The 26,911-nt window shown below is 38.5% G+C and overlaps 1 protein-coding gene across 4 annotated transcripts in view; it reads left to right on the forward strand.

Moving 5' to 3' along the window:
• Positions 1–26,911, forward strand: part of RC3H1 (ring finger and CCCH-type domains 1) — a 91,420-nt gene that overhangs the window by 25,218 nt on the left and 39,291 nt on the right. For all 4 annotated transcript variants that reach the window (XM_082612060.1, XM_082612061.1, XM_082612059.1 and 1 more), the window contains exons 2-5: positions 4,867–5,241; positions 13,265–13,385; positions 14,398–14,637; positions 15,086–15,261. In XM_082612060.1, coding sequence (XP_082468186.1) covers positions 5,011–5,241; positions 13,265–13,385; positions 14,398–14,637; positions 15,086–15,261 — 768 coding nt within the window. In that variant the 5' untranslated portion in view covers positions 4,867–5,010. The remainder of the gene's footprint in view (positions 1–4,866; positions 5,242–13,264; positions 13,386–14,397; positions 14,638–15,085; positions 15,262–26,911) is intronic.

The following is a 26,911-nucleotide window of genomic DNA, read 5'->3' on the forward strand; positions in this document are numbered from 1 at the left end:
TTTTATTTTTTCTATATTCTTAAGTTTTCAACAGTTATTTTATTTCAATATGCCTGGATCAGTGATTCTTATCTTCCCTTTCCCTCCCTCTCCAAACAAAACCCATCTTTAAGAATCTGATAAGTCATGGATCTTATTCCTAGAAGAATGAGCATGTTGTATATAAACAGCTTTATGTGGCATTTCCAAGGTTGATGGATACCTTAATCTGTGCCAGATATTGTTAACTGTAGTTTTAATATGCAAGGATATTTTTTAAATCTTTCAGATATTCAGTGATGGCTTTATGTGCAACGTAATCCACTGGGAGAGCAGGGGATACTAAAAGTAGGATTCAGGAAAGTTGGTTTCTGATCCTGGCTCTGCCATTATTAAGCTGTATGACTTTGAGTGAAACTCTTTTACTTGTCTTTGGTATCCTCCATGTCAAGTTGGTATAGTGGAAAGTGCATAGACTTGATTGTCAAGTACTGGCCTGAAGTTGATGTGTTTTGACTTTGCCACTTACTACCTGTATGACCGTGGACAAATTCTCTGAATGTTATTTTATTTCTCTGTGAGAAGAAGGAAAATGATTCCAGCTTCTTTGGGTTTTAAAGATTAAATGAAAAGAGGTGTTTGAAAAAGCTTAATAACACTTGTTACTGATAGAGATATAAATAAGTGTTACTTACCTCATCTTGAAAAATTAGGCTAGATAGAACTAGATGTTCTCTAGGGTATCTTTTATCAATGATTTCTCTTAGGATTCTATTTTAAATAGTTCTTGTTATGACAGAATAATTTGGAAAATTTGTTATAACAGCACTGATCTGAAATCACGTGGGAGAGCAGTGAGGTATTTTAAGTCTGTAAAACTGATGTTGACCATATTTTCTGCCTGTTTTCTGTATTCTACTCTGCTGGATATGTAGTAAATCTCCAAATACTTGCTGCAATTCTAAGATTCATGAAACACTAATGTAGGTTAGACTTTCTTAACCTGGAGTCTTTAAATACCCAAGAGATCTATGAATAGATTTTCACAGGTCGCTGAACTCTTTGAAATGAAATGCAAAATTTTTACTGTGCCTAAATTGTAGTGAGAAACAAGCTATAGCTTTAATAGTGAACAAGGCAGATTAGGTCTCTGTCCTCATGAAGTCTACATTCTAATATAAGATAGACATTGAGTAAACAAATAAAAATGTAAGAAAGTATAACTTATAGATGGTAGAACTACTTTGTAGAGAATTTAAGTACAGTGATGGATAGAGACTGACTTCAGAGATTATTTTAGCGTTTTAAGTGGTCAGGGAGTTCTGAGGAGTTGACATTTTTGGTGACATCTAAATGATAAAGAGTGGCCTTCAATTAAAAGATTAGAGAGACTAGCTAGTACTAATATCCTAAGATAGGAACAAGCTTCACTTGAGTAGCTGAAGGATAGTGGAGTGATGGAAACAAGTGTTAGAAACTGAAGTTGGAGAGAGAATTACAGGTCTTATCATTTAGGGCTTTGTAAACCAGAATATAATATCCAGATTTTATTCTCAATGTAATAGGAAGCCATTTCAAGATTTTTAACTGGAGAATGATGAGAAAAGGAAACTCAAGATAGAACCCTAATAACTCACTTCAGCATTTAGGAGTTTAAGAGATCAAAAACAATAAGCCAGTGAGTTGGCAAGGATGAGGGGAGTGTGGTTCATTGACACTTTCAAGAAGGAGGGAATAGTCATGTTTCATATCTTGTTGAGAAGACAAGTAAGATGAGAACAATGACCTAATCATTAGATTTGTCAACAATGTTGTCTGCCAGAAGAATGAAATTACTGTGAAGTCAATAAATAGCTATTAGGGGACTTCCTAATAGGTGGTTAAGAAACCACCTTCCAATGCAGGAGATGCAGGTTCAATCCCTGGTTCGGGAACTAAGATCCCACATGCTGCAGGGCAGTTAAACCCACATACCACATCTTAGGAGCCCACGTGCCACAACTACTGAGCTTGCACACTCTGTAGCCCGTGTACCACTCCGAAAGATCCTGCATGCCACAATGAAGATCCTGCATGCTGCAACTAAGATCCAACACAGCCAAATAAATAAATAAATAAATATTTTTTAAAAATAGCTATTAGCAGCTTTGTGTCATTGGCCTTTTCCTTTTTAACTTTCAAAAAAATTTTAAAGTTTTTTAAATTTCATTTTTGTGTCATTGGTTTTTGAATGAACCTGCAAGTAATTCTTCCTTTTTTAACCTTTAATCTGTGGGTGGTGATATGGTTAAGAGTTAGGGTTTTGAGCCAGACTGTCTGGGTTAATATTGCATCTCTATTTGTTTTTAGCTTATTCAGCCTCACTAAACCTCCATTTCTCATGGAGTTGACAGTTGAACACGGTGGTTAGGGGTGCTGACCCTCCACTCAGTTGAAAATCTGTGTATAATTTATAATCGGTTCTCCGTATATGCGGTTCCTCCTCATCTGCGGTTCCGCATCCAAGGATTCAGCCGACTGCAGATCATGTAGTACTGTAGTATTTACTATTGAAAAAAAAATCCATGTATAAGTGGACCCTTGCTATTAAAACCCATGTTGTTCAGGGGTCGACTGTATCTGTAAAACAGGATAACAGTAGTTACCTACCTTTTATAATTTTGTTCTGTGTAAAGCAGTTAGCTGTATAAATAGTAAAAATTTTAATGATTGTGCAATAAAACGTTTATATTTTGTGCTTTTTGGGGTTTCTGTAGTTTTATAGTGTTTAAGGAAATAAAGTGCTGTGTTTTAACTTTGTTTTATGATTAATTAACAAATGTTAAGTGCTCTACAAGGCCATACTGGTAAAAAGGAAAGAACCATTAACTCAAATAAAGATTAACTTAAGATCAGATTCTTTGTAGGCATTATTTTAAACTGCCATGCTAATCTATAGAAAAGTTCGTATGGATGATACTTTATCAACTTAATCAACTTCAGCAAACATTTCTGACTAATATCCAGTCCTCGTTCTGAATATTATATCTTTCAAACACTTTTTTTCCTTTAGTTTGGAGCATTCTGCACCCCCATGTACAATTGTAATTGTAGCACTTGACTGTACAGTTGAGTGATTAGATACTGTATTTTCTTTTTTAGCACTCTGGATGATAGTCTCATTTTATTAAGTAATAATTTAGTATAACATACGTGTAGCTACTCATTCTGTTTGCAGATGCATTTTATTTAAATTATTTATAATTAAAACATTATAGAAATCAAAATGTGGGCGATTTCTTTATCACTTTCTTATTATTGCAAGGGCAATTTGGACATATACTCAGATAAATTTAATTTTAGATCCTAAACGTGAAATTAACTTGGTAACTGTTTAGGTTCTTAAATTTTTTTTCCACCGTCCATTTATCTGATAGCACACTTTGCAGAAACCCAGACAAAGCTGAGGTTACTCAGAAGGCAGATACTATGAGTATGCTGTTTCACTGTTTCCCTGACAATTCAGAGTCTGGCACACAGTGGCAGTAGTGCTTAGTAAATATGTGTTGAATGAATGGATAAAATTTTTAGCATACCTAATAGAAATTGTTCTCTCAATAATGGGCTTGCATTTAAGGTTGAGTTACTTCAATAAAACATTAATTAAATGTAATGCTCGAAGAGTAAAATGTGTAGATAATTTACTTTTCTAATAATTACAGCTTAAATGACATTTTTGTTTCCATCTTTGTAAGCAGTCTCTGTTGAGCATAATCAAATCGTTAAGAACTTGTAACACTACGTTACTTTATTGTTCTGTGCACCAGTTCTCACTTTTAGAAACTACAGTTAGAGTAAGAACTGCAGGTATTGTTTAAGATGTGTGCTAGAAACTTCAGATTAGATTTTGTATGTAAAGCAAATTTCTATTAGATGCAGGTGATAAGTTTTGTGATTTGGTTTTTATCCCCTACCAAAAGGAGAGGGTAGACAGTGAAGTTTGACTGTATATGTGTTCTGGTTAACTGTATCGACCTATCATTCTTAAAAAATCTTTTGAAGTAAATACTTTTCACTATGTTCTAACACAACATACTGTGGCAACAAGTATAAGCCGTAACAGAGGCTTAAAAGATCTTTACCAGTAAATAAAACTCTTAAAAATAAACCTTAGGGCTTCCCTGGTGGCGCAGTGGTTGAGAGTCCGCCTGCCGATGCAGGGGATGCGGGTTCGTGCCCCAGGTCCGGGAAGATCCCACATGCTGCGGAGCGGCCGGGCCCCGTGAGCCATGGCCGCTGAGCCTGCGTGTCCATAGCCTGTGCTCTGCCACGGGAGAGGCCACAACAATGAGAGGCCTGCATACCGCAAATAAATAAATAAACCTTAAAAAGAACCCCACGGTTTCTTTTTATCTCATTACCCACACTAAATTTGATGATAAAGTATTTTAAGGTAGATTTTATTTTAGGCCAATTTTTTTAAGACTCTTTATTAGGGTGTAACATACACTGAAATGCCTACGCCGTAAGTGTAAAGCTTGATAAAATTTCACAGCTGAACATATTAACGTGTTCAGATCAGAATATCATTAGCTATCTTAAAAAGACTAATTTTAAAATATAAAACAATCATAGACTTAGATAAACTTGAGAGACTTATATCTTGGATCTAACTTTATTACTAACTTGTCACCTTCAGCAAGTTATTTCCTCTTTTGGGGGTCTACTCCCCATCTCCAAAATGAAGGGAAAAGACTAGATGTTTTATTATGGCTCTCACTTTGTAAAAATGCAAAGAGGTGGACTATGTTGATATAAATGTGGTATAAAATCCTACAGGTAGTAGGGTGAGAATATACAGTTTAATTGAAAAGGAAGACGCTCATTTTTTTTTTCTTTGTTTTTCAGGTAATATTTCACACTATGTGCTGACTGTATTTACAGAAGATATTTAAAAAAAAAAGATAAACTTTTTTCAAAGATTTTGATTCCAGTGGAATCTTTGCTTTAGATTTTGTTTGTGTGTGTGAGTGAATTGTAACTCCAGAAACAATGCCTGTACAAGCTCCACAGTGGACGGATTTCCTCTCCTGCCCAATTTGCACTCAGACTTTCGACGAAACAATTCGAAAGCCCATCAGTTTGGGTTGTGGCCATACTGTCTGCAAGATGTGCCTGAACAAACTCCACCGCAAGGCTTGCCCATTTGACCAGACCACTATCAATACAGACATTGAACTCCTCCCAGTAAACTCAGCATTGCTGCAGCTAGTGGGTGCTCAGGTAAGTTGAGTAACTTGTTATCCTTTTAAATTTCTGTATGTGTCTTTTTTCCTCCCGAGGGAAACTTGTTAAGATCTGGTAATATTGCATTCTATTTTTTTTTAACATCTTTATTGGAGTATAATTGCTTTACAACGGTGTGTTAGTTTCAGCTTTATAACAAAGTGAATCAGCTATACATATACATATATCAACATATCTCTTCCCTCTTGCATTTCCCTCCCTCCCACCCTCCCTATCCAACCCCCCCCCCCAGGTGGTCACAGAGCACTGAGCTGATCTCCCTGTGCTATGCAGCTGCTTCCCACTAGCTATTGGTTTTACATTTGGTAGTGTATATATGTCCATGCCACTCTCTCACTTTGTCCCAGCTTACCCTTCCCCCTCCCCCTCAAGTCCATTCTCTAGTAGGTCTGCGCCTTTATTCCTGTCCTACCCCTAGGTTCTTCATGACAATTTTTTTTTAATTTCTTACATTCCATATATATGTGCATACAGTATTCGTTTTTCTCTTTCTGACTTATTTCACTCTGTATGACAAACTCTAGGTCCATCCACCTCACTACAGATAACTCAGTTTTGTTTCTTTTTATGGCTGAGTAATATTCCATTGTGTATGTGTACCACATCTTCTTTATCCATTCGTCTGTCGAAGGACACTTAGGTTGGTTCCACGTCCTGGCTATTGTAAATAACGCTGCAGTGAACATTGTGGTACATGTATCTTTTTGAATTATGGTTTTCTCAGGGTATATGCCCAGTAGTGGAATTTCTAGGTCGTATGGTAGTTCTATTTTTAGTTTTTTAAGGACCTCCCATACTGTTCTCCATAGTGACTGTATCAATTTACATTCCCACCAACAGTGCAAGAGGGTTCTCTTTTCTCCATACCCTCTCCAGCATTTACTGTTTGTAGATTTTTTGATCATGGCCATTCTGACTGGTGTGAGATGATATCTCATGGAAGTTTTGATTTGCATTTCTCTAATGATTAATGATGTTGAGCATTCTTTCATGTGTTTGTTGGCAATCTGTATATCTTCTTTGGAGAAGTGTCTATTTAGGTCTTCTGCCCATTTTTGGATTGGGTTGGGTTGTTTTTTTTTTTTTTCTTTGCAGTACACAGGCCTCTCACTGTTGTGGCGTCTCCCATTGCGGAGCACAGGCTCCGGATGCGCAGGCTCAGCGGCCATGGCTCACGGGCCCAGCCGCTCTGCGGCACGAACCCGTGTCCCCTGCATCTGCAGGCGGACTCTCAACCACTGCACCACCAGGGAAGCCCCAGCTTTCTTTTGATTTCCATTTGCATGGAATATCTTTTTCCATCCCCTCACTTTCAGTCTGTATGTGTCCCTAGGTCTGAAGTGGGTCTCTTGTAGACAGCATATATATGGGTCTTGTTTTTGTATCCATTCAGCCAGTCTATGTCTTTTGGTTGGAGCATTTAATCCATTTACATTGAAGGTAATTATCAATATGTGTGTTCCCATTACCATTTTCTTAATTGTTTTGGGTTTGTTTTTGTGGGTCTTTTCCTTTTCTTGTGTTTCTTGCCTGGAGAAGTTCCTTTAGCATTTGTTGGAAAGCTGGTTTGGTGGTGCTGAACTCGCTTAGCTTTTGCTTGTCTGTAAAGGTTTTACTTTCTCTGTCGAATCTGAACAAGGACCTTGCTGGGTAGAGTAATCTTGGTTGTAGGTTTTTCCCTTTCATCACTTTAAATATGTCCTGCCACTCCCTCTGGCTTTCAGAGTTTCTGCTGAAATATTAGCTAACTTTATCGGGATTCCATTGTATGTTATTTGTTGTTTTTCCCTTCCTGCTTTTAATATTTTTTCTTTGTATTTAATTTTTGGTAGTTTGATTAATGTGTGTCTTGGTCTGTTTCTCCTTGGATTTATCCTGTATGGGACTCTCTGTGCCTCCTGGACTTGATTAACTATTTCCTTTCACATATTAGGGAAGTTTTCAACTGTAATCTCTTCAAATATTTTCTCAGTCCTTTTCTTTTTCTCTTCTTCTGGGACCCCTAGAATTCGAATTTTGGTGCCTTTAATGTTGTCGCAGAGGTCTCTGAGACTGTCCTCAATCATTTTCATTCTTTTTTCTTTATTCTGCTCTGCAGTAGTTATTTCTACTATTTTCTCTTCCAGGTCAGTTATCTATTCTTCTGCCTCAGTTATTCTATTGATTCCTTCTAGAGAATTTTTAATTTCATTTATTGTGTTGTTCATCATTGTTTATTTGCTCCTTAGTTCTTCTAGGTTCTTGTTAAACGTGTCTTGTATTTTCTCCATTCTATTTCCAAGATTTTGGATCACCTTTACTATCATTACTCTGAATTCTTTTTCAGGTAGACTGCCTATTTCCTCTTATTTGTTTGGTCTGGTCGGTTTTTACCTTGCTCCTTCATCTGCTGTGTGTTTCTCTGTCTTCTCCTATTGCTTCACTTACTGTGTTTGGGGTGTCCTTTTCACAGGCCCCAGGTTCGTAGTTCCTGTTGTTTTCGGTGTCTGCCCCCAGTGGCTATGATTCGTTCAGTGGGGTGTGTAGGCTTCCTGGTGGAGGGGACTAGCGCCTGTGTTCTTGTGGATGAGGCTGGATCTTGTCTTTCTGGTGGTCAGGTCTGCATCTGGTGGTGTGTTTTGGGGTGTCTATGACCTTATTATGATTTTAGGCAGCCTCTTTGCTGATAGGTGGGGTTGTATTCCTGTCTTGCTAGTTGTTTGACATAGGGTGTTCAGCACTGTAGCTTGCTGGTCATTGAGTGGAGCTGAGTCTTGGCATTGAGTTGGAGATCTCTGGGAGATTTTCGCCATTTGATATTACGTGGAGCTGGGAGGTCTCTGGTGGACCAATGTCCTGAACTCAGCTCTCCCACCTCAGAGGTACAGGCCTGATGCCCGGCCGGAGCACCAAGACCCTGTCATCCACATGACTCAGAATAAAAGGGAGAAAGAAAGGAAGGGAGGGAGGGAGGAAAATAAAGTTATTAAAATAGAAAATAGAAAATAATTATTAAAAATAAAAAAAATTTTTAAGTAATAAAAAAAAGAAAGAGAGCAACCAAACCAAAAACAAATCCACCAATGATAACAATCACTAAAAGCTATACTTAAAAAAAAAAAAAATGGAGAGACGGAACCCTAGGACAAATGGTAAAAGCAAAGTTATACAGACAGAATCACACACAGAAGCATACACATACACATTCACAAAAAGAGAAAAAGGGAAAAAAATATATATATCGTTGCTCCCAAAGTCCACCGCCTCACGTTGGTATGATTTGTTGTTCATTCAGGTATTCCACAGATGCAGGGTACATCAAGTTGATTGTGGAGATTTAATCCACTGCTCCTGAGAATGCTGGGAGAGATTTCCCTTTCTCTTCTTTGTTCTCACAGCTCCTGGGATTCAGCTTTGGATGTGGCCCCGCCTCTGCGTGTAGGTCGCCTGAGGGCATCTGATCCCCGCCCAGACAGGACGGGGTTAAAGTAGCAGCTGATTAGGGGGCTCTGGCTCACTGCAGGGGCAGGATTACGGAATGCTGGGTGAGCCTTCGGTGACAGAGGCTGGCGTGATGTTGCACTAGCCTGAGGCGCACCATGTATTCTCCGGGGGAAGTTGTCCCTGGCAGTGGCCGGCTGCACAGGCTCCAGGGAGGGGAGGTGTGGATATTGACCTGTGCTTGCACACAGGCTTCTTGGTGGCTGCAGTAGCAGCCTTAGTGTCTCATTCCCATCTCTGGGGTCCACGCTGATAGCCGTGGCTTGCGCCCATCTCTGGAGCTCCTTTAGGCAGCACTCTTAATCCCCTCTCCTGGCGCACCAGGAAACAAATACTCAAGAAGACGTCTCTTGCCTCTTCAGCAGCTCCAGACCTTTTCCCAGACACACTCTCGGCTAGCTGTGGTGCCCTAGCCCCCTTCAGGCTTTGTTCACACAGCCAACCCCAGTCCTCTCCCTGGGATCCGCCCTCCAAAGCCGGAGCCTCAGCCCCCAGCCCCTGCCCATCCCGGCGGGTGAGCAGACAAGCCTCTTGGGCTGGTGAGTGCTGGTGAGTGCTGGTTGGCACTGATTCTCTGTGCTGGGATCTCTCCGCTTTGCCCTCTGCATCCCTGTTGCTGCGCTCTCCTCAGCGGCTCCAAAGCTCCCCCCTCTGCCTCCCGCAGTCTCTGCCCACGAAGGGGCTTCTAGTGTGTGGACACCTTTCTTCCTTCACGGCTCCCTCCCACTGGTGCAGGTCCCGTCCCTATTCTTTTGTCTCTGTTTTTTCTTTTTTCTTTTGCCCTACCCAGGTACGTGGGGAGTTTATTGCCTTTTGAGAGGTCTGAGTTCTTCTGCCATTGTTCAGTAGGTGTTCTGTAGGAGTTGTTCCACATGTAGATGTATTTCTGATGTATTTGTGGGGAGGAAGGTGATCTCCACGTCTTACTCTTCCGCCATCTTGAAGCTCCTCCTGTCTTCTATTTAAATAGATAACATTTTGTTCAGTACTGAGCAGATCCTTTATTTCAGTATGTGAGGGGATTTGTTATGGTGATGCAGTGTTTCTCAGTCACTGTACAGTAACATTCATTCAGTCTGGTGGGCAGACTTTCTCAACAGCCTTAGCTATCAGATCATTAGAGAAACCTAAGAGGTAAGTCACAAGAACTTCTTAATATTGAAGAAAATATTATTCACAAAATAATTGCATTTTACTTAGTAGGAAAAGTGAAGCTGCTTCAGACTATTTTACTTAGTAGACACTAACTGAAATGAAAGATCGAGAAAGTGACGAAAACTATAGAACACAGCCTTTGGGAACCATTTGTCTAGAGTAGGAGCAAATACCCCTAGGTACCTAAATATAAAAGTTACTCTAGTAATTGTGAAGGTAATACTCTGAAAGTTTTGTGTCAGTATTCTCAAGGTAGAGATCAATAGTATCTTCAGAAGGTTTCACAAAGCCAAGGGAAGGAAGCAGGCTTTTCAGAGTTAGGTATGATTCACTTAAACAACCTCTCACTGTTAATTTGCATAGTGTGAGTCTAAAGTATCATATGTTTACCATAAATCATTTTCCAAATAAATATATGGGAACTTTGGACATTAATATTTATATTAATATTAGTACCACTAATATTTGCTAGATCAGTCTTCCTATAAGTTGATAAAAAGTAGGGAAGGTTGGTATTATGTATGTAGGAGATAAAGAGAGCAGTTTTAGAACAGCTTATTCAAAAGGAAAACTTGCTGGGACTTCCCTGGCGGTCCCGTGGTTGGGACTCCGTGCTTCTACTGCGGGGGGAGTAGTTCAGTCCCTGGTTGAGGAACTAGGATCCTGCATGCCACATGGTGCAGCCAAAAAAAAAGGAAAACTTACTTTATTTACAAATCTATCTTGATGATGTCGCCAACACTACAAAATAATATTTGTCAGAGGGAAATTGCACTTGATTGTTTTTCTTCTCTTCCTTACTTAATTTTTCATTTCATAATCATTTCTCTTTTTGTTTTGAAAATTCCATTATGACATTTTGGAAATGTTTTAAAAATAGACTTATTGGGGATAACAATTTTAGTAATATAATATTTTAATAACAAATAACCAAGACTTACTTTTTTTCATAAAGTTGTCTAAGGATGAGCTAATTCTTTTTCTACAAAATGAGTAAGACCTTGTCATGTCTTAACTGTAACAACTAATGTTTATGAAATTGAGGATAGGACATTTTAATCCATAATAGCCATTATTTTAACCCCACAGATTTCCATTAAAAAACTGTTAGAAGTAATAAATGAATTAAGCAAAGTTGCAGGATACAAAGTTAACATGCAAAAATCGGTTTCATTTCTGTACACTAACAATGAACAATCCAAAAGGAAATTAACAAAATAATTTCACTTACAGTAGCATCAAAAAGAATAAAATACTTAGGAATAAATTTAGCGAAGGAGGTGAAAGACTTGTACATTGAAAATAAAACATTGCTTAAAGAAATTAAAGAAGACATAAATAAATGGAAAGACATCACCTGTTCACAGACTTAATATTACTAAGATGACAGTACTACCCAAAGCAATCAACAGATTCAATGCAAGCTTTTTCAAAATCCCAATGATGTTTTTTGAAGAAATAGAAAAACCCATCCTAAAATTTATATGGACTCACAAGGGACCCTAAATAGCCAAAACAATCTTAGAAGAAGAACAAATTTGAAGGAATCACACTTCCTGATTTTGAAACTGCAAAACTCTAGTGATCAAGACAGTGTGGTGCTGGCATAAAGATTGGCATTTAGATCAATGGAATAGAATAGAGAGTTCAGAAATAAACCCATATATATGGTCAAATGACTTTTTACAAGATTGCTGAAACCATTCAATGGGGAAAGGACAGTCTTTCCAACTAATGATGCTGAGCAAACTGGATATCCAAATGCAAAAGGATGAATTTGGACCATTACCTCACACCATATACAAAAATTAAATCAAAATAGATCAAAGACTAAAAGTAAGGGCTAAAACTGCGGAACTCTTAAAACAAAATATTTGCATAAATCTTTGTGACCTTGGAGTAGGCAGTGTTTTTTTTGTTTATTTTATTTATTTATTTGGTTGTGCCAGGTCTTAGTTGCGGCAAGCGGGTTCCTTTAGTTGCAGCTCGAGGGCTCCTTAGTTGCAGCTCGAGGGCTTCCTTGTTGCGGCACACAGGCTCCTTAGTTGTGGCACGTGGGCTCCTTAGTTGTGGCATGCATGTAGGATGTAGTTCCCTGGCCAGGGGTCGAACCCGGGACCCCTACATTGGGAGATGGAGTCTTAACCACTGCACCACCAGGGAAGTCCCTAGGCAGTATTTTTTTTACCTATGACACCAGAAGCACAAGGAACAAAAGATAAATCAAACTAAATCAAAATTTAAAACTTAGTGCTTCAGGGAATTCCCTGGCAGTCCATTGGTTAGGACTCCGCGCTTTCATTGCTGAGGGCCTGGGTTCAATTTCTGGTTGGGGAACTAAGATCCCACAAGCCACGTGGTACAGCCAAAACAAAACAAAAAACTTAGTGCTTCAAAAGACACTGTCAAGAGAGTGAGAGAACAACCCACAGAATGGAACAAAATAATTGTAAATCATATATCTGTAAGAAAGTTGTATCTAAGAACCCTTACAACTCAATTATAAAAAGAACCTGGTTTTTAAATGGGCAAAGATCTGGACATTTCACCAAAGAAGATATGCAGGTGGCAAATGAGCCAATAAAAGCTTGCTCAGCATTGTTTGTCATTAAAGAATTGCAAATTAAAACAACAATCAGAGGTAAAAACTATGTGTAAAATAAATAAGCTACAAGGATATATTGTACAACAAGGGGAATATAGCCAACATTTTATAGTAACTATAAATAGAATATAATCTTTAAAAATTGTGAAAACAACAGCAACAGTGAGCTACCACTACACATAAATTAGAATAGCTAAAATTCAAAACATTGACAGCACGAAGTACTGGCGAGGATGTGAAGCAAGAGAGACTCTCATTTATTGCTGGTGGGAATGCAAAATGGTACAGCTACTTTGGAAGTTACTATATAATTCTGTTTATATGAAATGTCCAAAATAGGCAAATCCGTAGAGACAGAAAATAGGTTAGTTTTTTCCTATGGCTGGAGGGGGTTTGGGAGGAAATATGGCAGGGGTGACTATGGGGTTTTTTTGGGGGGGCCATGAAAATGTTCTAAAATTGTGATGGTTATATAACTGAGAATATACTTAAAGTCATTGAATTATATACCTTAAATGGGTCAGTTATATGATATGCAAGTTATATCTCAATAAAGCTGTTACAGAAACAAAACAAAAATGTTTTAATGCAATAATTTTGTGTGTATGTATATAAAAGATCTTTTGAAAGATTCAGTAAATTTAATGGGAGTTGTGATGTTACCAGTGTTAGGAGTGCATAAAACATACTCAGTAAAACATTTGATTATAACTAATCAGTGAGCACTCAAACACACCTTTTTTTCTTTTTTACCTCTAGGTTCCTGAACAGCAGCCCATTACTTTGTGTAGTGGGGTTGAAGATACAAAGCATTATGAGGAAGCCAAGAAGTGTGTAGAAGAATTAGCATTGTACCTGAAACCACTCAGCAGTGCTAGAGGTAAATCAGATGAAATTATCCATACTGAGCACGTGTTCATTAAAGACGCTTTTGTTACCATAAAAATGGTGAGCTATAAGTGAATGTTAATGAAATTCATTTATTTATTGTAAGCCAAACCCAGGGGTGCTAAATAATATTATAAACCACATCAAAGAAAGTAGTGAGTTTAAAGTTTATGTACTATTTATTGGAAACATCTTTTGAATGAGTTGCAAAAGTAAGTATAAGCACACTAGTGGTTTCAGAAGGGCTCTCTATCATTTGACAACTCTAAATTGTCAGCCTTCTATCCAGTTTTGTGTGGTATGCTGTTGGGGATACAATAAAATTGGAAGTTGCTATTACTGTCTTGCCATTATGGCTTGTTTTCATTAGGAAGGTGAGCTTAACCACTAGGAAATATACCAGACCTGTTAGGACCTCAAGATTTGGGTTTTGTTTTTTTTTTAACATCTTTATTGGAGTATAATTGCTTTACAATTGTGTGTTAGTTTCTGCTTTATAACAGTGAATCAGCTATACACATATATATATATCCCCATATCTCTTCCCTCTTGCGTCTCCCTCCCACCCTCCCTATCCCACCCCTCTAGATGGTCACAAAGCACTGCGCTGATCTCCCTGTGCTATGTGGCTGCTTCCCACTAGCCATCTATTTTACATTTGGTAGTATATATTAAGTCCATGCCACTCTCTCACTTCGTCAAGATTTGGGTTTTTAATTATTAATATTGACTGGCCTTTTTTTCTTTATTTCTCCATGATTAAAATGAATAATGATATATTTAATGTCATGAGTGTTACATTTGCATGCCATAACAACTTTTGTATACTTTTAAAATGCAAACTAGGCTTCACTTGTGTAATTTGTATTGTTTATTTTAAATATTCTGATAGAACCCAGAACTGTTCCACATAGCCGTAAGTCAGTCAGCCCATCAGAGGAAGTTTTTCTGGACTCTAAAATTACATTGGAAACCTAGAAATAACTTTATTTTCTGTTTTAAAGGAGTGGGTCTGAATAGCACTACTCAGAGTGTTCTGAGTCGCCCAATGCAGAGGAAGCTGGTGACCCTGGTCCACTGCCAACTAGTAGAAGAAGAAGGCAGGATTCGTGCCATGAGGGCAGCTCGATCTTTAGGTGAACGAACAGTTACAGAGCTCATTCTCCAGCACCAGAATCCTCAGCAACTCTCTTCTAATCTTTGGGCAGCAGTCAGAGCTAGAGGCTGCCAGTTCCTTGGACCAGGTATATAATTAAAGTTTGATATTTACTATACTAGTAATTCTAAAAGTATTTATAGTGTAGGAACTATAAGTGATGTACAAAGGCTAGTTCTTTGCAATATTCTGTTGTTATCAAGTAATATCCCACTTGGTATCCCACAGTCATGGCTTGGTAATTCCATGTCAGTTTTTCAGGATACTTAAAACTTTTAATGCCAAAGGTTTATTCATTTTCATAGAGGTTTTCCCTAACTGTATTAATCTTTTATCTGCTTTTTTAAATAAAGTATATAGAATGTAATAAAAAATTGCCCCCAAATGGTTCAAAAGTATAACTGAATATTGGTTGTTGTTGTGTTGCCCATTAATGAAGGGGTACCTGTAGAAATTATTAAATGTTTCCCTTCTAAAAAATGGATTTATCTTATCTCTGTACATGATAAATTTTGGTTTTGCTCAACTTTTCCTAGCAATGCAGGAGGAAGCTCTAAAGCTGGTTCTCCTGGCCTTAGAAGATGGTTCTGCTTTGTCAAGAAAAGTATTGGTTCTCTTTGTGGTGCAAAGGTTGGAGCCACGGTTTCCTCAAGCCTCTAAAACTAGCATTGGGCATGTTGTCCAGCTCCTTTATAGAGCCTCCTGCTTCAAGGTATGAACCTATGGTAACTTTCAGCTTAAAAGGAAATGTCCTTTCCCCAAACTTAGGTAGTAAGACTTTGAGTTTAATAAAGTTGCCTGTATCTTTCCATAAAATTTTAGCAGTTTTTCTTTTCTCTTTTAAAGAATATAGATGGTGTCCTGTTAAAGTTAAATCTTGTATTGAATTTTGTATGTTAGATATTGTGCAACATAGATTAAATCAAGGCTTATAGATTTTTGTATTTGAAGAGACTAAAAAGCCATGGCAGTTTTCCACCAAGACTGCAAACAGAATTGGTCTAAAGAGAGAGAGTCATTGGGCCTCCCTGGTGGCGCAGTGGTTGAGAGTCCGGCTGCCGATGCAGGGGATACGGGTTCGTGCCCCGGTCTGGGAGGATCCCATATGCCGCGGAGCGGCTGGGCCCGTGAGCCATGGCCGCTGGGCCTGCGCATCCGGAGCCTGTGCTCCGCAACGGGAGAGGCCACAACAGTGAGAGGCCCGCATACCGCAAAAAGAAAAAAAAAAAAAAAAGAGAGAGAGTCATTGAAGCAGGAGTACATTTTATTTGGCTATTTGCTCCTGATAAAATTCCACATACACAGTACTGGAGCTCCATTTGCCATTTTGGTTTTAGTATATATAGTAATGCTGGACATGTCCTTTGTATGCCAAGTTGAATCAGCACTACTTCAGACACTGGTGCCCACTATGTATCACTTATTGTTCATCCTGTTTTCCTAACTTCTTAATGTCAGGGCTTCTTGCTTTTGACACAGCACATAACAAGTACTTCATGGGCCAGGGAAGCATGTCTCTAAAAAATTGTTAATTCATACAAGCTGTAAGGAGGTCACCACATTCCCTCATCTGACACTGAAACTAAAAAACTCCCACATTAGCCATCCTGCTATATTCTAATCTCGACATTTTTTGAGAAGGATAAAATGGTTCACAAAATCAACAGAGCATATAGATTTAACTTAAAATTTTTTTTTAAGTTCTAGCTAAATGCCAATATTATTTTGTTTCTTTCTAGACTCAGATTATATACTGAAAATGGGGTGTAGATTCCACATCTGTACCCACCCCTCTTGTTTTCCCTACGTCCCTCTGGAGCTCTCAGAACCTCAACCGGTCCAGATTGTCCCTGAATAACTCACATTTGTTGTAATGGTTGTAATAACCTGACTGTACAGTGTAATCCGGAATACATTTCAGAATGTCAGTCTGCTTCCAGTGTTACTTCTCCATAAACAGCGCCAGATAGATACAGTATAGGAAGCTTAAGAAATAAAGGGAAAGAAATCCAGCCTTCCTCTGTGAAGAAGAATAAGGGGCTCACAGAGCACGGGGAGATCAGCTCGGTGCTTTGTGACCGCCTGGAGGGGTGGGATGGGGAGGGTGGGAGGGAGGGAGATGCATGAGGGAAGGGATGTGGGAACGGATGTATATGTATGACTGATTCACTTTGTTATAAAGCAGAAACTAATAAAAAATTAAAAAAATAAAAATAAAAAAAGAATAAAAAAAAAAAAGAAGAAGAAGAAGGGGCTCAAAAACGCCAGAATACCCCAAGTGAACCCTTCTCAATCCTAATTAAAAGCGTTAATAGTAATTTTAAAAAGATTGGAATATGTAAAAATCCAATTATTTTTCACTTGGGTCATGATTATGTCCCTTTATTTCATTGTCCACCTGCTTTCTTCTTTTGGTGCCAGTTTGTACTATACTCTCAATCATGAAAAGATTCATCTTCTCTCATCACAATAGGTCCATACCCTAAACTGTATTCACTATTGCAGAGTTTCTATTAAGTGTCTGCCAATACCCATTTCATCTTCTTCATGGAACTCAAATCAGCATTTTCCTTTCTTTGCAGTTGTTTGTGTCCGTATAGCAGTATTCTAGCTGGGTCTTTTTAGCATCTCTTTTATTTCCATTGGAAAAGCCTTTCAAGCTGCAGTATAATTCTAGGCATTTTAGTACAGTACAGTTCCAGGACTTCACACATTGCATTTCTTGGAAATCTTTGAGTGTTTTTAGTTAAAGAGAGTTTTGAGAGCCAAGTCCACGGAGCCAGTACATCATATAGAAAGCATATACTACATTTTAATGAGATTTAATGTATATTGAGAGGGTGTTTCATACATATACATATACATTTGGTCTTTTGACTTGCCTTTGAATAGGGGCAAAATATATTTAGTTTTTGTGACTATAGTTCTTGATTTTTTTATCTGTTTGGTCTCTCTATGGACTTACCTAACAAATTTAAGTTAGACCTTCTTATAATAAGAATGGAATACAAGTAAAAATATATCAGTATGACCTGGAAGTCCTGACTAAGATAGTCTATTGTTTCTTTGATGGGAGGGGAAAAAAATGGGAATTTTCTATAGAGGAATTTGAATCCTTATGGGAATAAAAGATTAGCAAGGCAAAAAATGTTGTAAAATATGTTAGGATATAGGTGGTCCTAGACTAGAATTAATTCTTTTACTTTGATTTATTAGGCCTTTGGCCTGAATCCAGCTTGACTTAAAATGTGAATTATTAGGGGTGATACCACTAGTACCTACCTCAACAAGTTTAAAGAATTAAATGAGTTAATATGTCACTATAACAGTTAATAAGGTAATTTAACACACTGGCACATACTATGTGCTCAATAAATGTTAGTTATTTTTATTGCTAAAAAATATTATCATCATTGTCGTACAGCATCTTAGAATTTGCACTTTCAGGTGGTGACCTAACCTACAAAACTGCAGGGAGAATTAAACCAAGTACAAATTAGTCATCTTTAGAATCACACCAGCATCTGAAGCTCTTTCAGTTATTGAGTACCAGCTATCTCAATACCAGGCAAGCCCAAGAGTAATAATCCGTAGATATGAAGCAGCAGCATGGTGTTTTTCAGAATACTTGTATGAGTATTTTCTTTTTTTTTTCACATCTTTACAGGAGTATAAATGCTTTACAATGTTGTGTTAGTTCCTGCTGTACAACAAAGTTAATCAGCTGTTTGTGTATATATATCCCCATATCCCCTCCCTCTTGAGCCTCCCTCCCACCCTCCCTATCCCATCCCTCTAGGTCGTCACAAAGCATCGAGTTGATCTCTTTGTGCTATGCAGTAGCTTCCCACTAGCCATCCATTTTACATTTGGTAGTGTATATATGTCATTGCTACTCTCTCACTTCATCCCAGCTTCCCCTTCCCCCACTGTGCCCTCAAATCTGTTCTCTATGTCTGTGTCTTTATTCCTGCCCTGCCACTAGGTTCATCAGTACCACTTTTTAAAATCCCATATATATGTGTTAGCATACGGTATTTGTTTTTCTTTTTCTGACTTAACTTCACACTGTATGACAGATTCTAGGTCCATCCACCTCAATACAAACAACTCAATTTTGTTCCTTTTTATGGCTGAGTAATATTCCATTGTATAGATGTGCCACATTTTTTTTATCCATTCATCTGTCGATGGACACTTAGGTTGCTTCCACGTCCTGGCTATTGTGAATAGTGCTGCAATGAACATTGTGGTACATGTATCTTTTTTTTTTTTAATCTTAAGGAATTTATTGATTGATAACAGGAGTCTAGAAGTAGGGAGGTTCCCATCTGGCTAATTCACCAGATCATCCACATCCTCAAAAACCCAGGCCTCTCCCATCAGTCTTTTCTGCATCTCAGGTGGATCAGCTGCTCTTCACATGGCTGCCCAATGGTGGAAGAAATTCCCAGCTCGCATGCTCAGACACTAAGAAGCAGAGGAAGAAAGTTTGACTTCCTTGTGTCTCCTCTTAAGAAACCTTTCCCTGGGGGCCTCCCTGGTGGCGCAGTGGTTGAGAGTCCGCCTGCCGATGCAGGGGATACGGGTTCGTGCCCCGGTCTGGGAGGATCCCATATGCCGCAGAGCAGCTGGGCCCGTGAGCCACGGCCGCTGGGCCTGCGCATCTGGAGCCTGTGCTCCGCAACGGGAGAGGCCACAACAGTGAGAGGCCCGCATACCGCAAAAAGAAAAAAAAAAAAAAAAAAAGAAACCTTTCCCTGGGCTTCCCTGGTGGCGCAGTGGTTGAGAGTCCGCCTGCCGATGCAGGAGACACGGGTTCGTGCCCCGGTCCGGGAAGATCCCACATGCCGTGGAGAGGCTGGGCCAGTGAGCCATGGCCGCTGAGCCTGTGCGTCCGGAGCCTGTGCTCCACAACGGGAGAGGCCACAACTTCAAGACACTTGAAGTTCAGGCAGGGGAGGTGGCCCTCACACCACATACCTCAGAAGTGGCAGAGCTGAGATTTGAACCCATGTCTATCAGACCCCAAAGTCCATTCTCGAAATGCCATATGTGTTGGTTTGCAGAGCTGTACCTGATGGTCCAGTCATTTTTTTGCTTACCGCAAAAAAAAAAAAAAAAAAAAAACCTTTCCCAAGAGGGATTCCACTCTCCCTCCAACAGATGTCCCATTGCATCTCATTGTGAATGTGATACACTAGGTCACATGACTCTTCCTAAGTAGTCTCCAACTCGGATGATGGAATTGCCAGCATTGGCTTAGACCAGGGTTTATTCATCTTTTCTGTGCCATGGGCCCCTTTGACAGGCTGGTGAAACCTAGGGACCCCTTCCCAGAATACTCTATTTAATTGCATAGAATAAAATGACCGGATTACAAAAGAAACCAACTATATCAAAAAATATATTTTTTAAGTGATACAGGAATAAACTTGCTGCTTTATTAGTGCACTAAATAACAAAATCTAGCGGCAGATCTAATAACAACCATAATTTTTAAGTAGTGATGAAGGTAAACAATATTTTGAGATACCTGTAATAACTGTTTTGTGATATGAAAACATTTGTGTTTTCCATTGGTGACAAAGTCACAAGTTACTGCTAATGATACTGTGGTTTGTTGCTTACATTCATGATAGAAGGAAATGTTAAATTTCAGTTGGAGTTTAATGAAAAGAAAGACAGTTTTTTTTTCTTTTTTCCCAATGCAAGATTGTGAATCCCATGCATTCCATCCATGGACCCTTGGTAGGGGTGGTCTGTGGACTACATTAAAAGCCCCTAGCTTAGATTAATTAAGATTCACATATTGAGTCTGGGAGTGGGCATGTCTTTACTGAGACAAGTGGCTTCAAAGGAGTGTGGATATCTAAACTAAATCAGGACTAACTCAAGCAAAAAAAGAAGTAAGAGGGTGGGAGAGTAGGGTAGAGGAGGAGTGGGGTGATCTTGACTCCAGGGTCTGCTCCGTGTAGGGTCAGCAAGGGCTTCCTTCAGAGGGAGAACACTTCTCATCACTGGAGGAAGAGACCTTGTCAAGGGGACTCAGACATACTAGGATTCCTGCCAACCTTGGCATCTTACATACCCCCCCCCCCGTTTTATTTACTTTTGTTTCTTGGTTGGTTTTCTTTAAACATCTGTATGTATTTCAAGGTACAGATATAAAACTTGCCCTTTACAAATATTCAGCCTACTGGAATATATCCCTTCTATGCCACTCCTTAGAAGTGACCACGGCTCTCAGCTTAATGGGTGTCTTTTCAGACTACTTGCTATGCACATGTGATATCCCACCAGCTTACAAACTTTCTTGTGTTAGCAATGCAGGGTACCAGGCCCTGCCCTCCCCCATGCTGGTGAATGAGAACAGCTTCAGTGTGCTAGATGCTAAACTCACAGCGTCCCCTTCGATTCCCCAAAGACACTTGAAGTTCAGGCAGGGGAGGTGGCCCTCACACCACATACCTCAGAAGTGGCAGAGCTGAGATTTGAACCCATGTCTATCAGACCCCAAAGTCCATTCTCGAAATGCCATATGTGTTGGTTTGCAGAGCTGTACCTGATGGTCCAGTCATTTTTTCCCTTTTTTTTTTTTTTAAGGAGTGGGGTGGGCATATTCCTGGAGCCTGGCTTGGATGGTGCCAACTTGAAATGGACGTTCATATTGAAGTGTTCGGGTGTCTCATCACTAAGACTTGAGTCTCCTAAATCATTCACAGGAGACTCCAGATGTATATTCAAAAGGCAGCATTGGAAGTATGAGAAGAATTTACAGTAAAGCTTAAAAAGCAAGGCAAAGATGTCCTCTATGAGTTCCATAATTTAACATTATCTTGGAGGTACTGCCCAATGCAGTTAAGACAAGAGAAAAAAAAAAAAAGCTTATATAGATCGGAAAGAAATGAGAAAGGTAATCTTACTTGGGGAGATCATTAATCAGATGAAAAACTATTATAAGCAAAAAAAAATTCAATAAGGTGGCTGGATACAAAAGTTAAAATACAGAAACCAATAGCACTCACGTTTATGCAAGCTGCATCTCGTTAGAAGACATACAGAAGAAAAGATTACATCACAATAGCAGCAACACAGGTGTTTTGGAATTAATTTTTTTAAATGCGAAGTCTATAGGAAGGAAACATCTAAATGCTCTCTTCTCCTCAACATCTTATTATAAAAATTTTAGGGCTTCCCTGGTGGCGCAGTGGTTGAGAGTCCGCCTGCTGATGCAGGGGACATGGGTTAGTGCCCCGGTCTGGGAAGATTCCGCCTGCCACGGAGCCGCTGGGCCCATGAGCCATGGCCACGGAGCCTGCGCGTCCAGAGCCTGTGCTCCACAACGGGAGAGGCCACAACAGTGAGAGGCCCACGTACTGCAAAAAAAAATTTAAAACATACATAAAAGTTTAAATAATTATATGGAGAACACCCATATACCCACCACCTAGATTCTCCAGTTAACATTTTTTGTATTTCACATGTATTACACATATCAGTCTATATAGTATCCTTCTATTCATTCAAAAATCCGTTATTTTTGTTTCTTTTCATTAATTTATTTTTTTCTTATTAGTCATCCATTTTATACACATCAGTGTATACATGTCAATTCCAATTGTCCAATTCATCACACCACCACCACCACCCCTTGCTGCTTTTCCCCCTTGGTGTCCATAAGTTTTTTGTCTCCTTCTGTGCCTCAATTTCTGCTCTGCAAACCGGTTCATCTGTACCATTTTCTAGGTTCTACATATATGCGTTAATATACGATATTTTTTTTTCTCTTTCTGACTTACTTCACTCTGTATGACAGTCTCTGGATGCATCCATGTCTCTACAAATGATCCAATTTCGTTCCTTTTTATGGCTGAGTAATATTCCATTGTATATATGTACCACATCTTCTTTATCCATTCATCTGTCAGTGGGCATTTAGGTTGCTTCCATGACCTGTCTGTTGTAAATAGTGCTGCAGTGAACATTCGGGTGTGTGTGTCTTTTTGAATTATGGTTTTCTCAGGGTATATGCCCAGTAGTGGGATTGCTGTTCTCCATAGTGGCTGTATCAATTTATATTCCCACCAACAGTGCAAGAGGGGTCCCTTTTCTCCACACCCTCTCCAGCATTTGTTGTTTGTAGATTTTCTGATGATGCCCATTCTAACTGGTGTGAGGTGATTCCTCATTGTAGTTTTGATTTGCATTTTTTTAATAATTAGTGATGTTGAGCAGCTTTTCATGTGCTTCTTGGCCATCTGCATGTCTTCTTTGGAGAAATGTCTATTTAGGTCTTCTGCCCACTTTTCAATTGGGTTGTTTGTTTTTTTTAATATTGAGCTGCACGAACTGTTTATATATTTTGGAGATTAATCCTTTGTCTGATGACTCATTTGCAAGTATTTTCTCCCATTCTGAGGGTTGTCTTTTCGTCTTGTTTATGGTTTCCTTTGCTGTGCAAAAGCTTTGAAGTTTCATTAGGTCCCATTTGTTTATTTTTGTTTTTATTTCCATTATTCTAGGAGGTGGATCAAAAAAAGATCTTGCTGTGATTTATGTCAAAGAGTGTTCTTCCTATGTTTTCCTCTAAGAGTTTTATAGTGTCTGGTCATACATTTAGGTCTCTAATCCATTTTGAGTTTATTTTTGTGTATGGTGTTAGTGAGTGTTCTAATTTCATTCTTTTACATGTAGCTGTCCAGTTTTCCCAGCACCACTTATTGAAGGGGCTGTCTTTTCTCCATTGTATATCCTTGCCTCCTTTGTCATAGATTAGTTGACCATGTGTGCGTGGGTTTGTCTCTGGGCTTTCTATCCTGTTCCATTGATCTATATTTCTGTTTTTCTGCCAGTACCATATTGTCTTGATTACTGTAGCTTTGTAATATAGTCTGAAGTCAGGGAGTCTGATTCCTCCAGCTCCATTTTTTTCCCTCAAGACTGCTTTGGCTATTTGGGGTCTTTTGTGTCTCCATACAAATTTTTAAGATTTTTTGTTCTAGTTTTGTAAAAATTGCCATTGGTAATTTGATAGGGATTGCATTGAATCTGTAGATTGCTTTGGGTAGTATAGTCATTTTCACAATATTGATTCTTCCAATCCAAGAACATGGTATATCTCTCCATCTGTTTGTATCATCTTTAATTTTTTTCATCAGTGTCTTATAATTTTCTGCATACTGGTCTTTTGTCTCCTTAGGTAGGTTTATTCCTGGGTATTTTATTCTTTTTGTTGCAATGGTAAATGGGAGTGTTTCCTTAATTTCACGTTCAGATTTTTCATCATTAGTGTATAGGAATGCAAGAGATTTCTGTGCAGTAATTTTGTATCCTGCAACTTTACCAAATACATTGATTAGCTCTAGTAGTTTTCTGGTGGCATCTTTAGGATTCTCTATGTATAGTATCATGTCATCTGCAAACAGTGACAGTTTTACTTCTTCTATTCCAATTTGTATTCCTTTTATTTCGTTTCCTTCTCTGATTGTCGTGGCTAGGACTTCCAAAACTATGTTGAATAACAGTGGTGAGAGTGGACATCCTTGTCTTGTTCCTGATCCTAGAGGAAATGCTTTCAGTTTTTCACCATTGAGAATGATGTTTGCTGTGGGTTTGTCGTATGTGGCCTTTATTATGTTGAAGTAGGTTCCCTCTGTGCCCACTTTCTGGAGAGTTTTTATCATAAATGAGTGTTGAATTGTGTCAAAAGCTTTTTCTGCATCTATTGAGATGATCATATGTTTGTTTGGTTTTTTCCCTTTCATTAACATCTTGGATTAGTGTGATACATTTGGTCATATGGTTTTTATTCTTCAATTTGTTAACATGATGTATCACATTGATTGATTTGCGTATATTGAAGAATCCTCACATCCTTGGGATAAATCCCACTTGATCATGGTGTATGATCCTTGTAATGTGCTGTTGGGTTCTGTTCGCTAGTATTTTGCTGATGATTTTTGCATCTATGTTCATCAGTGATATTGGCCTGTAGTTTTCCTTTTTTGTAACATCTTTGTCTTGTTTTTGTATCAGGGTGATGGTGGCCTCATAGAATGAGTTTGGGAGTGTTCCTCCCTCTGCAATTTTTTGGAAGAGTTTGGGAAGGATAAGTGTTAACTCTTCTCTAAATGTTTGATAGAATTCACCTGTGAAGCCATCTGGTCCTGGACTTTTGTTTGTTGGAAAATTTTAAATTACAGTTTCAATTTCATTACTTGTGACAGGTCTGTTTATATTTTCTAATTCCTCCTGGTTCAATCTTGGAAAGTTGCACTTTTCCAAGAATTTGTCCATTTCTTCCAGGTCATCCATGTTACTGGCATATAGCTGCTTGTCGTAGTCTCTTACGATCTTTTGTATTTCTGTGGTGTCAGTTGTAATCTCTCCTTTTTCATTTCTAATTTTATTGATTTCATTCCTCTCCCTTTTTTTCTTGATGATTCTGGCTAAAGGTTTATCAATTTTGTTTATCTTCTCAAAGAACCAACTTCTAGTTTTATTGATCTTTGCTATAGTTTTCTTCATTTCCATTTCATTTATCTCTGCTCTTACCTTTATGATTTCTTCTTTCTACCAACTTTGCATTTTCTTTGTTCTTCTTTTTCTAGTTGCTTTAGGTGTAAGGTTAAATTGTTTATTGAAGATTTTTCTTGTTTCTTGAGGTGAGCTTGAATTGCTATGAACTTCCCTCTTAGAACTGCTTTTGCTTTGTCCCATAGGTTTTGGATCATTGTTTGCATTGTCAGTTGTTTCTAGGTATTTTTTTTATTTCTTCTTTGATTTCTTCAGTGATCTCTTGGTTATTTAGCAGCACACTGTTTAGCCTCCATGTGTTTGTGTTTTTTATTGTTTTTTTCCTGCAGTTCATTTCTAATCTCATAGTGTTGTGGTCAGAAAAGATGCTTGATATGATTTCAGTTTTCTTAAATTTTCCAAGGCTTGATTTGTGACCCAAGATGTGATCTATTCTGGAGAATGTTCTGTGTGCACTTGAGTAAAAAGTGTAGTCTTCCTCTTTCGGGTAGAATGTCCTAAAAATACCAATTAAGTCTATCTGGTCTGTGTCATTTAAAGCTTCTGTTTCCTTATTTATTTTCTGTCTGGGTGATCTGTGTATTGGTGTAAGTAGGGTGTTAAAGTCCCCCACTTTTATTGTGTTACTGTCGATTTCTCCTTTTGTGGCTGTTAGTATTTGCCTTATGTATTGAGGTGCTCCTATGTTGGGTGCATAAATATTTATAATTGTTATGTGTTCTTCTTCGATTGATCCCTTGATCATTATGTAGTATCCTTTCTTATAACAGTCTTTATTTTAAAGTCTGTTTTATCTGATATGAGTATTCCTACTCCATCTTTCTTGTGATCTCCGTTTGCATGAAATATCTTTTTCCATCCCCTCACTTTCAGTCTGTATGTGTCCCTAGGTCTGAAGTGGGTTTCTTGTAGACACCATATATAAGGGTCTTGTTTTTGTATCCTTTCAGCCAATCTGTGTCTTTTGGTTGGAGCTTTTAATCCATTTACGTTGAAGGTGATTATTGATATGTATGTTCCTACTACCATTTTCTTAATTGGTTTGGGTTTGTTTTTGTGGGTCTTTGTCTTCTCTTGTGTTTCCTGCTTAGAGAAGTTCCTTTAGCATTTGTTGTAAACCTGGTTGGTGGTGCCGAATTCTCGCAGCTTTTGCTTGTCAGTAAAGCTTTTTATTTCTATGTCAAATCTGAAGGAGACCCTTGCTGGGTAGAGTAATTTTGGTTGTAGGTTTTTCCCTTTCATCACTTTAAATATGTCCTGCCACTCCTTTCTGGCTTGCAGAGTTTCTGCTGAAAGATCAGCTGTTAACCTTATTGGGATTCCCTTGTATGTTATTTGTTGCTTTTCCCTTGCTGCTTTTAATATTTTTTCTTTGTATTTAATTTTTGATAGTTTGATTAATATGTGTCTCTGTGTGTTTCTCTTTGGGTTTATCCTATATGGGATTCTCTGCGCTTCCTAGACCTGATTGACTATTTCCTTTCCCATGTTACAGAAGTTTTTGACTATAATCTCTTCAAATATTTTTTCAGACCTTTCCTTTTTCTCTTCTCCTTCTGGGACCCCTATAATTCGAATCTTGGTGTGTGTAATGTTGTCCCATAGGTCTCTGATACTGTCCTCAATTCTTTTCATTCTCTTTTCTTTATTCTGGTCCCTGGCAGTTATTTCCCCCATTTTATCTTCCAGCACACTTATTCGTTTTTCTGCCATTGATTCCTTCTAGAGTATTTTTAATTTCAGTTATTGTGTTGTTCATCATCTTTTGTTTGCTCTTTAGTTCTTCTAGATCCTTGTTAAACATTTCGTGTATTTTCTCCATT

This window comes from Mesoplodon mirus (genome assembly GCF_964341445.2).
Source record: "Mesoplodon mirus genome assembly, chromosome: 3".
Lineage (NCBI taxonomy): Eukaryota > Metazoa > Chordata > Mammalia > Artiodactyla > Ziphiidae > Mesoplodon > Mesoplodon mirus.